This window comes from Schistocerca piceifrons, chromosome 6 (genome assembly GCF_021461385.2).
Source record: "Schistocerca piceifrons isolate TAMUIC-IGC-003096 chromosome 6, iqSchPice1.1, whole genome shotgun sequence".
NCBI classification, from domain to species: Eukaryota; Metazoa; Arthropoda; class Insecta; order Orthoptera; family Acrididae; genus Schistocerca; species Schistocerca piceifrons.
Genome location: NC_060143.1, coordinates 398,796,176 through 398,808,244, shown reverse-complemented (window position 1 = coordinate 398,808,244; position 12,069 = coordinate 398,796,176). Strand labels below are relative to the sequence as shown.

Below are 12,069 nucleotides of genomic sequence, written 5' to 3'. Positions count from 1 at the left end.
CGTACACAACAACAAGTATGCCATTAAACATCTCTAAAAGCAGAAATCGCAGGGTTTAATTTCTTGTGAATGGGGAGGCCATGAAACGTTTGTATTAGGTGATGTCATACGATGCACAGAAAATGTGGTGGTATCCAACAGATACGGGAGACAGTGTTGATGCTATGTATGACAACGGCATCAAGGTGCAGAACAAAACGAGACAAGCATCAATCAACACCGAATGGAAATACAGGAACAGCCCATACCACTCAGCACTGACTGTGAAAACACCTTACTGAAATGTTTTGTCGATTGATGATAAAAACAGTTACCTATGAGCCGATAGGACATAGGTAACGGACGGTCAACAAAACCCGATTGTTTCCTAAAATGAAAACGACTCTCTCTTCTTTATGACTACTACTTCTCCAATTTTAAGTGAAAAAGGTTGCTTTGATACCAGTAACAACGCTGTCTTGGCCCCGGTTCGTTGAAGAAAGGAACTACAATGTAGAAAATAACTTCATACGCCTAGTTGCTTTAGAAATGAGAATATTTGGCGCTGTGAGTGTAAAACCTTCAACGCTGAAGACTCAAAACGCTAATTATACCGCTTTTATTAGATTTGGGTTCTTCATTGAGAGACTAATGGCGTCCCAAAAATGTATAAACTTACATATCAAGTTTCTTGGAAGCCACTAAGTGTTCTCGTTATCAAACATTTGATAAATATAGACAGTATTGTGTTTTAAGTAATTCCCACTTGTAACGTCACCAAATCTCAGGAAATATTTTTTTCCCTTACATGAGTTTATATCAAGTTTTTTTCCTTACTTTTGGCCGGTACTATCTCCTGTAAGAATGTGGGATGCCTTTTTGAAGTACATAGCGTACCAGCCAACAGCCACCACCTCATATGCTTGGAAATGACTAAGTAAGTATACATGAAAGCAGCTGACAGTGATTGGAAAATTTAAGTAGCATCTCCTCCTCCCCACCAGCACCTTAGATTACGTTAAACGGTTCCTGCTGAAATGAGTTGCACTGTGCGTTAGCGATCCGCTGTACACTCGGAGCCGCATATTTATCGAGACAAAGAGGGACTACAGTGGTCAGAGAGTCAGGCTGCCGGCCTGAGCCTGGTGTAGGAGAGCAGTAAGAGTCCGTCCGGAGAGACGGCGGCGTGCACGAGCGCCATGCAGACAGCCAGCACGGCGGCGTAGAGCAGCGCGAGCGCGCACAGCGCCAGCCGGTGCCGCCTGCGTCACGCGCGGGCCCCCTCCTCCAGCAGCACCCGCGCCACCTCTGCGTCCGACGCCACCGACTTCACTGCGCCAGTAGCTCCGCGGCGCCGCCCACGGCTGCCGCGACTGCTGCACAACATCACAGCTTGCGTGCTATCAGCCCTCCTACATCGTCTTCAGCGCTCGCGCGCGCGCACACACACACACACACACACACACACACACACACACATTTAGACTCTCGGTCTCAGTGTTAATAGACGTGTTCAGTTGTACACAGTGTGTCAAGTGATGCAGTTGACACTAGCCATTGACCTCAAGAAGGCCACTTGTAGTCCAAGATGAAGCAGCCAACCACTGCTGACAGACTTTAATGTGAATAGCTGCAAGCCTCTGCTTGAATTAAGTATGTATACAGTCAGTTAGGTGCCATTGTACCATCGGGTAACCCACTGGGTGACTACCTTTCGTTGATGGCCACCTACCTGGTGAGCTGGGGTTTGAGCCTGCGCAATGTATCTGCATATTGCTGTCCAACATCCCAAGTGGGTCTACGTTGTTGTTCTCCATCATCCAGAGTGGACATACACCATTGTCATAAGTCATTCAGTTTGATCCAGCTCACTTCAGTGCGTTTTATGCCACCCCTACAGAAGCAGGCAAGGGCCCAACATTACTTTTCATTGTCGGTCACCAACAGCCAAGCTGTCTTGCATCAGCACTCTCTTGCAGTGCTGAATCAGCACGCCACCGGCAGCCACATCACATATGTGTCACCTCCACGGTCGGTACCTTCTGATGCTAGTACACTGCTGCAACTGTGGCTCACTACCTCATGAAAGGCGACTGACCATCCATCCAGATTCGATTCCTCCACTTTAAGTTATGAATAAAGAAATTCTCAACCAGAGGTATTTTATTGATGGGCCATCATTCGACTTCAGTCCCACCACCACCACCACCACCACCACGACCACCACCACCACGACCACCACCACCACCACCACCACCACCACCACGACCACCACCACGACCACCACCACCACAGTCGAACTGCACCTCATCCTGATGTAGCAGCATCCCAGTACACCCACCACCATGTGGGTCATGACGTGACTATCATTTATGGTAACTATTTATTGTGTGTGATAATACTGTCGTTTCTGTTCGTCTCATTGCGTATTTCGTTTAGTTGCTTTCCGTACTGTACTGTAACAGTTCTTCCTATTTATGGTCCAAGTTTGATTGAGCTGTGTCACTTGGCAGTGATACATCATGTGAAAGATACTTTCTTCCTTAAGTTTTGCACACCATCGTACTTCCTCCATCTCTTCATCTTCTGCTAGCGTACAGGTAAACCTGAACTATTTTCGTTGACTTGTAGGCTGGGTCATGTTACCGTTTTCTTGGTCATTCTATATTTTTCTCATTGTTACCTCACCCTTGGTATTACCCCTCTCGGAGATTGTAATGGACTTTTGCCAGTGGAAGGATCACCATTACAGTTATTCAATTACAGGTCACATGACCTGTGGTTACACTTACATGACTTTAATGTAGTGGTTGCTATTGCCTTGTGCATCCTCACGCTGTTGATCATTGCTGATCGTTCTATTTTTGCCACCCCAAGAGCAAGAGGGTGCGCCGAACCTCTGTCCACCGCCCTCTTTGACAACCCAATTGGCAGAACAAGGCTGACTCCTTACAGCAGAAGTCTACGGTTGCCACTGCTGCTGATTTTTATTCTAAACTTAATTAGCGGCTGAGATCGAACCAGGAAAACTATTTCTAGCCCAAAACGCTACTCCTAGAGCATACTTAACCTCTTGAATGCTACAGAACTGCTTTCTGCATTCCGTGCTGAATACGGCTTTATCACTGTACTGTATGCCAAACGCTGCTGCCTGCGCTGAGAGAGGACGTCCCAGCCGCTATGAAATACTTCTCATCTAATTTTAAGAGAAATTTTCGGCTAAAGAAATTTGATTTTTGCACGTCTTACAGTCTGGCATCTTTGCTTGATAAAGAACTCAAATTATTTATTGGTCATAATTACTGTGTTGCATCAAATTAAGTAAAGCACTGCAAGAAATCAGAGAGATTGCAGTGGTAAAAACGCATTGTGTAAACGTTGAATATGGTTGATTTTAGCTCATACATTGCTGTGTGTGGATAACAGATAGTGGAATTTTATTTAAAATTGAGAGCAGAACGATATCTTATTTCGTTCACTATGTATTGATTTTTATATACGCTGGACGATCGAGCGCGGCAGGCCCGATTTCACCTATGCGCATCGGGAATCATGCTGTCGTAACAATCGTCATATTTCGTACGAGGATTTTTGCAAACGATACCACTCAAAGAGTCATATACGATAAATACTCTAAACGTTTTTAGTTGCCGATATAGGGAAGTAACTCATCCAAACCAGTGAGAGAGTCGGCGGAGTTGGACGCGTAAATACGTCAACAGCCCATAAAGAATACCTAGAGGCCCCGTTTAAACACGCCCTCAGCTCCTGGGAGGCGGCAGAACATGACGAGGTAACTATTGCACAGCAGTCAACAGGTTAATAGCGGCTTACGTCGCTCCTGACAATGAGCTTGCTGGTCTGATCCTGCCAGCAAGGCACCAATGGCAGCCAGGCACTGTGTGTCGACTGCGTTGCTAGCTTCCACTGTGGAAAGCATTGTGCCTGTCAAGTCTGAAGTAGGAAACATATCACTTAGGGAGGTAGATAGAATAACCAACGAAGAGGTGCTGAATTAAGTCGGTAAGACTAGAAGAAGGGAACAGCACATAGGATACACACGAAGTCAACAAGGAATAGTCATTTAGATAGAGATATGGGCAATAATAATTGTAGAAGACAAAGACCTAACGGTAGTAAGCAGTTTCAAATCGATTTAGGCTGCAGTAACTATGCAGAATGGAGAGACTTGCACAGGATAGATCAGCCTAGAACACGACGACAACAACGACGATGACGACGACGACGACGACAAAGCTATTACAAATATATACACCCTGCTTCTTTCGTGATGTCTGCATGAAAATAAGAATTACTAGAAGCTGAATTGAAATAAACATTTTTGAAAGCCACAAGCGGAGATTACCATGTTTAACGATCACACAAAAGCTGTAGACCCATATTTCACACCAAACTACTGTACTTAAGTTCACTCAGATGCGACCTTACCTCTCAGTCATGGTGCTCCTGGACTTCGTTTTGCTTTTCCCTCTCTTCTTGCTTTGTCCTGAATCGACCTGTAAATAATCAGATTTTTGTTTATTTATTTATCGTATTTTAGCGATTTAGCTAATTCATTTTTATGCTCTATCGTTTCCAACCGTTTTGCGAACAGTTTAGTGTACACAGGCTGTAGGCAAACAATTCACTACCAAAATATTCACACAGTCACAAGACTAGAAATCACTTTTTAACGTTGTAAGGTGACTCCACCTCGTATATTCAGTCTTAATCCAACATGATTGCTACCCAATGTAAGTGTACGATCCAACAAGAAATTTGATACATTTCTCGTGTCTCGGGAAAGATCGTGCACCCTTACAGTTGCGCCCTTAACTGATATATTGTTACTAGGGAGTAACGCTGACAGGAGAAAGATGCAAGTTAACAAAACTGAGTTTAGTACGTTATTGTGTCCTTCCACAACTTCAAAATCTCCAGAAAAATGAAAGTGACAGGCTGACGTTTCTGATTGGACGGCAGTTGGATAACTGATTGAAAGTAGCATGCCGTGTAGGTATTTATAGGGGGAATTCGTCACAGTGGGTAACGTACCATTTGATAAGAGAGCGTTTTGCTGGGGACAAAATCCTGTGTTCTACGACAGAGACCGCCAAGAACTCTGCTCTCATGTGGTGCTCATGCAGGCATGCCAATCGCAGTCGCCAGAGTGCTCACTTTCTCCTCCTAGCCACGCTGTCTGTGCGGGAGAAGGAGAAATCTGTGTAAACACCACATGTGACAAGCAGTTCTTTATTTCATATTTCTCAAGAACTTAGCTCACAATCAAAGCAATTTTTTTAATATTATTAAATGTATTAGTTGCACATGTCGCCGGGTGCGATCTGATATTTTGTGATAAATAAGAATTTTTTCAGTCAAGATTGCGTGTTGAAATATTTTTACTTCTTCAATTAGTGTAGCTGTCATCTTAAGATCTTCTGGAAACAATATTACCACGCATAAATCACACAACAATAACGACAGCACACCCAGTTTATAAAATAAGGGTGCCACATTGGCTTGTCAGATACATGAAATAGAGTAATTAAAAAGAACTACGACCCGTGAGGAAAGGCTCCACTACGGGACACATTCTTGGTGCTATGAACTTTTTATTTACTCTGTTTTATGTATTTGACAAGCCAATGTGGCGCTCTTATTTTATAAACTGGGCGCGCTCTCGTTTTTGTTGTGCGGCTCATGCACAGTAGTGTTATTTCCAGAAGATCTCAAGACGACAGCTAGTTTCTTTCAAAATCAATCATTGAGGAAGAAAATATCGCAACGCTGGATGTTGGCTAGAAATATTCTTAAAGTTTACTTATTTTCGCACGCTGAAGAAACGATAAGATTTTTATCTGCCACAAACTGTCTGCATGAGGGCAGAGACCGAGTGTCGTCATTCAGATTGGCACATAATGGTGACCTTTTCAGCTTCATAATTGGAAAATGGTTTCCACGGACATATTTTGATTGAAAAATTGATATCACGTTTGAATCATCGTCATGGAAAGGTGGAAACTCTTGGCAAGGAAAACAGTGTAGATGTCCTGCAGGTTATTAACGTAGAAGTGGCTTTTAAACGGGAATTACGTTGTGCTACGACCATTACCATCTGCAAATGCACATGGAAGCTCTCAACTGAAGTGACGAAAGTTCGCGGAGAACACCTCAAAAACAGATATAAGGTTGACAATGTCCACAAACTTTTAGAAATCTATTCCTGTAGTTCTTTCAACGCCACAGTGGACTGCTCGTACTTCCCATTTTCTCTTATGCCAGTCAGCTTAGGGAATTGGACGGTGTTTCTTGTCCTTCCCACAACGCGACTTTCTTTTAAAATACATCCACTTTCACCAAGAAATCAGGAGTAAGTTGCTTCTCACCTTGCAATTTCTTACTGGGAACGTCTGCAGTCAACTCTAATTAAAATGCATGTGTTGTATACCATTCCAGATCCTCCGGTTCTCGATCTTCCTTTCCTTTTTCCTTCTGAAATTCAACGATAGTGGGTCTTAAGTCGAAAATTCACTTTAGGTATGTCCTTTAACTTAACCAACCTACTTTCCAATAATATATAGTGTCTCCAAGCCCTTCGTTTAATTCCATCAAGGGCTGTTGCAATTGCACAAAATTTGCTATTCGCATCACTAATTTCAGCACATGTTCCATGCATGCATATTTGACACAAAGTGCTTCTTGATGTACAGAACATTGAATCCTGTAAAAATTGTCTGCCGATCATTATAATTTTTAGCCCTTTCATAGTCAACTAAATAATTAAATTCTGTTTAGCGTAGTAATGCAGTTCAATGACAATCCTGAGATACCCTCGATTATGCGACTACATAATACATACTGCGAGTTCTCATCCGTCCCCTCTGCGATTCCCTTTCATTTTTAAAAGATTGTCACGTTAGATCGCTAAACCGCCACTCTTTGTGCAAACAGCCATTGGACCTACGAACTTCCTTTATACCAAGAACGATGTATAAACAGCCTTTACACCAGGAGTCTGCCGAACGGAACAAAGTTGTGACGACCAAAGTAAGCAGCAGCAAACAAAGTGTCACATCACACGGATAAATGAAATGTCTCACTAGACCGGGAAGAACCGAGCAGAGCCGAGCCGAGCCGAGAAGTACCGATTGGTTCCGACAGGTCGAGCCTCAGACAGCTTGCCGGCAGCACATTGTGCACGAGTGAAGTTTTGCGTGTTTGAAGTTGCGCACGACGTGGTCGACTGTTTCTAAGAAGTTCAAGCCGAGAGTCGCATACATCGACAAAAAATGTACAAGAAACACAGTTACAATTTTTAGGTTATAAACTTATATTCCAGTAATATTGCACATTGTTTGTTGATGGATGCGACTCCTGGCTTGAAAATCTTAGAATTACTAGATTACACATAGCTATCCGGCCAGTCTGCAATGAATTTAAATGCATTGTTGTTAGGGGGTCGGAGTGTTGTTGAATTTGATATACAGATTGTTTCAGGAATAATGCTCAATATTCAGGGTCATGAAATGAGCGATCACTTGAAGCAAAACTGTCTAGTACACATGGACTCTAAGATGCTTATCTTAAGAGCTATGAACAGTTGTTTATATTCACTATTGAGAAACATCTCTCTTCGACTAAATGAGTGCTGGTAGTTCTTGAGGTATACGTTTTACAGCCTACGTTAACTACATTTTTTTTGTTCCGAATGATCAATCCTGTCACATCCCTGAATAATGAACATTCCTCCTAACACACCCTGTGTTGAGATAGTAAGAGTTGGTCGAAGCCTATGGTCGTGGCGTGTTGTCTTAAATCCACAAAATTCTGAACTCGGCGAGAGTTAGTTATATAGCATTTTCTGGTAATGTATGTCACAAATACAACACTTCGTCTATTCCGAATTATAGGGAGTAGCTTCTGAGCTTTGTAATGTGTGTAATTGTATTCGTGGGAAGAGGTTAGGGTAGAAAGATCGCTCCTGTAGTGGAAGTGTACTTTAACTGGTATATTAAAAGTACTGCCTTCCAGTAAAAGTTGTTCAGAGTTCGTTATTTTGTACGGGAAATACTAGGCAAAGGCTGTGGGCATCCGTCGGAATGAAGTATTTAAGTTGCTCATAACGGTAGGCTATACCACGACTGTATAAAACGGCTATAACAAATGAGTTGTTTAACATTAAAGATACTGACTTTTCAGTAAGTAGTTAGCAACCTCGGATGCCTATTGAGTTTTAAAATACGTGGGCTGATATTATTTTTGACTCATACGAATAGTTCAACGGAAAGTAAAAGAAAAAGTGTTTTTCGTTATTGTAATTTTGAGCCAATATGGTTACAGCGTTATAAAGAAAGGAATTTGCTTGCCCGCTACAATCTTGTTGAATCAAAGGAAGTGAAAAAGATAGAAAAAAGAGCAGGCTGAATATCCATGTTCGTGGTTTTAAATGTAAAACGTTTTAATATTCAACGCCATTTACCAATTCTTCGTAAAGCAGCTCGTGATGTTTCTCAGGCGTAATCAAATATACGTCATCAGTTTACGAAAAGAATAGTCAGGTGAGTAATATTCAGATTAAAACTAAAGGGGTGCAGATTTTTTTTAATTTCGTTACGTACCACAGTTTAATTAGACTGTGTAACGTACAGAGAAATAAGGTCAGAGGTTCGCTGGTGTGGAATTGTAATAACAAGAGCGCAGCGATTTAAAACTTTGCTGCCACCAGACGCGATATTATTGCTGGAGCAAGTAATATATGTGTACTCTCAAAATAAATGTTTGTCGACGATCAAGCAGAGAAATAATCAGCAGTACATATTAAATCTGCAACAGTAATTAGCTGACGTTCATACGTGACAGCTGCGTAAAATAACAAAAAAATGGGTCAAATGGCTCTGAGCACTATGGGACTTAACATCTACGGTCATCAGTCCCCTAGAAGTTAGAACTACTTAAACCTAACTAACCTAAGGACATCACACAACACCCAGCCATCACGAGGCAGAGAAAATCCCTGACCCCGCCGGGAATCGAACCCGGGAAACCGGGCGTGGGAAGCGAGAACGCTACCGCACGACCACAAGATGCGGGCTCGTAAAATAATACAGGGGTAATGATGTTTTTTTATGTCAGTCACTTGTGCAGTGTCTAGTACCAGTTAATTTGGCGCACGTGGGATCGGCTGAGTGGTAAAATTGTAGGGACTGACGTAAACTAGACTAGACGCAAAAGAATTTATGCAGGACGTAGGCACGGCACCAAAAACAAGCAGTATATAGCAAGAGTACGTTGCCGATTAATCGAAAGAATAAAAATAAAGTTTTTAGTCACAGGTCATAATCTCCTTCAGTATCCTTTCCTATTTTTATGGTCTCACATTAGAACGTCTATAACGCCAGATTTTTCTAAATGGCGTGTAATAAAACTCATTTCATTTTGCTTTATGTTTTCTAGTGTCTGAGATTCTTACCACTTTCTTCCTTTCTCCTAACCCGTCATTTTTAACTCGAGTGGATTTACACCTTAACTAGCTGAGTACGCAGTATTGCCCGTGTGTATATTTATCCCCGTCTTCTATTAGTCCATTCCCTCCTCCCCTCTCCATGTCCATACCAACCTTTTCCCTTTCTATGTCCATTTCCTCCTCTTCTCTCCCTGTCTGTATCATCTTCTCCCTCTCGCTATCTCTGTCCATCTCCTAATCATCCCTATCTGTGTCCACCTTCTCATTCCCTCTTGCTGTCCATCCGTCTCCTCCTCCACCCCCTCCCTTTCTGTCTCCAAGTTATCACGCTTCCCCCACAGCAAATTTTTTTTTTTTTCCAGATCGTAACTAATACGTGAAGCGAATTTGGTTCAAATCACTTCCGTGTTTTTGGATAAGCTTTTTACCCGTTGCTTTGTCTGCATACACGCATGTCAAATACATTTCACTTACGTTTAACTTATCTGAAGTATTTGGACACGTGTTTCACCTCTATCTCTACCAAATTTCGCCCTTCATTTTCATTTTGGCGCAGCTCAATGTTTATGACGACGTATCTGTTGAACTATGTGCTGTACAGCCAGTGATATATGTGTGTATTGTCTGTGAAATGTGAATAGAGTTACCAGTAAATAAACTGAAACGTCATTCTTCATGCAGCAATTTTACTACATTAACAGCGAAAATGTAGTAAGGGATAAATTTTCTTCCTTTCTGCTTTTTGTCCGGGATGTCAGAGATAAATGTTTCTTAAAGATTTGAAATTATAGTAAAGTTTGTTGCAAGTCACTGAATGCTCTCATTCAAAAACTGGATGAATTAAGTGTGGCTATTGGCGAACAAAACTGCGTTTTCACTCCTACCGCAATTTCTTTGACACGTAGATGGTTTTTACCCTTACAGCAATTCAATATGGAACTTACATACATATACACACACCCATTGTTATAGTATATAAGTGAGTCTTTTCAACAATAAAAACTAGTTTGCGTGAGGAATCTGCAGTAGTCTTTATAGTAGCTACGTCATTGCGGCTTTCGCTTTCCTCACAAGCGACTTCTAATCAAGCAGCGAGCCTATGGGGTATCGTCTCAGTTGTGCGACTGTATTCGTGATTTCCTGTCAGGAAGGTCGCAGTTCGTAGTAATAGACGGCAAATCATCGAGTAAAACTGAAGTGATATCAGGTGTTCCCCAGGGAAGCGTCCTGGGACCTCTGCTGTTCCTGATGTATATAAATGACCTGGGTGACAATCTGAGCAGTTCTCTTAGGTTGTTCGCAGATGATGCTGTAATTTACCGTCTAGTAAGGTCATCCGAAGACCAGTATCAGTTGCAAAGCGATTTACAAAAGATTGCTGTATGGTGTGGCACGTGGTAGGTGGTAGTTGACGCTAAATAACGAAAAGTGTGAGGTGATCCACATGAGTTCCAAAAGAAATCCGTTGGAATTCGATTACTCGATAAATAGTACAGTTCTTAAGGCTGTCAATTCAACTAAGTACCTGGGTGTTAAAATTACGAACAACTTCAGTTGGAAAGACCACATAGATAATATTGTGGGGAAGGCGAGCCAAAGGTTGCGTTTCATTGGCAGGACACTTAGAAGATGCAACAAGTCAACTAAAGAGACAGCTTACACTACACTTTTTCGTCCTCTGTTAGAATATTGCTGCGCGGTGTGGGATCCTTACCAGGTGGGATTGAAGGACATCGAAAGGGTGCAAAAAAGCGCAGCTCGTTTTGTATTATCACGTAATAGGGGAGAGAGTGTGGCAGATATGATACGCGAGTTGGGATGGAAGTCATTAAAGCAAAGACGTTTTTCGTCGCGGCGAGATCTACTTACGAAATTTCAGTCACCAACTTTCTCTTCCGAATGTGAAAATATTTTGTTGAGCCCAACCTACATAGGTAGGAATGATCATCAAAACAAAATAAGAGAAATCAGAGCTCGATCAGAAAGGTTTAGGTGTTCGTTTTTTCCGCGCGCTGTTCGGGAGTGGAATGGTAGAGAGATAGTATGATTGTGGTTCGATGAACCCTCTGCCAAGCACTTAAATGTGAATTGCAGAGTAGTCATGTAGATGTATATTTGGTGATGTTACTTAAATCCTACGTCTTGACGACGAAAACGCTTCTAGTTCACAAAAAGCGGCCATATTGAGAGCTAACGTCTTGGAAATCTATATTGATAAACGTTAAAAAACTCAGTTGGAGGTCGCCCATCTGACGACGAGGAGGGCAACTAAAATTTCCTTTGAATATTTCGTTTAATTACTGACCGAATGAAAAAGTTAAAATACTGTCAGTCTACTCATTAAGAGATTAAAATCCTAATTTCAAAGGTTCACTACCGTAAGACAACTATTACAGTTAAAAACTGTTTATATATCTCGCGACAGCCTAACTCAGGGTGTGAAAATTACACAGGCCGTAGTCTTCTAGTATTTGAGAATGAGAGCACTTAGCGATTTCCAACAAACTTTAAACATAAATTCATCCCTTTATGAAAAGTTCTCTCACTGTCATTCCTCTTACAATGTTGAAAGAAACAAGTTTGTAGCTTACTACGTTTCCGGTGTACATGCAATACAATTTCAG

At 41.9% G+C, this 12,069-nt stretch overlaps 1 protein-coding gene across 1 annotated transcript in view; it reads right to left on the bottom strand.

Moving 5' to 3' along the window:
- Window positions 1-1,102: 1,102 nt before the first annotated feature.
- LOC124803344 (transmembrane protein 26) overlaps window positions 1,103-12,069 on the bottom strand; it is a 109,133-nt gene continuing 98,166 nt past the window's right edge. Inside the window, exon 7 of the mRNA XM_047264530.1 lies at window positions 1,103-1,241. Coding sequence (XP_047120486.1) covers window positions 1,103-1,241 — 139 coding nt within the window. The remainder of the gene's footprint in view (window positions 1,242-12,069) is intronic.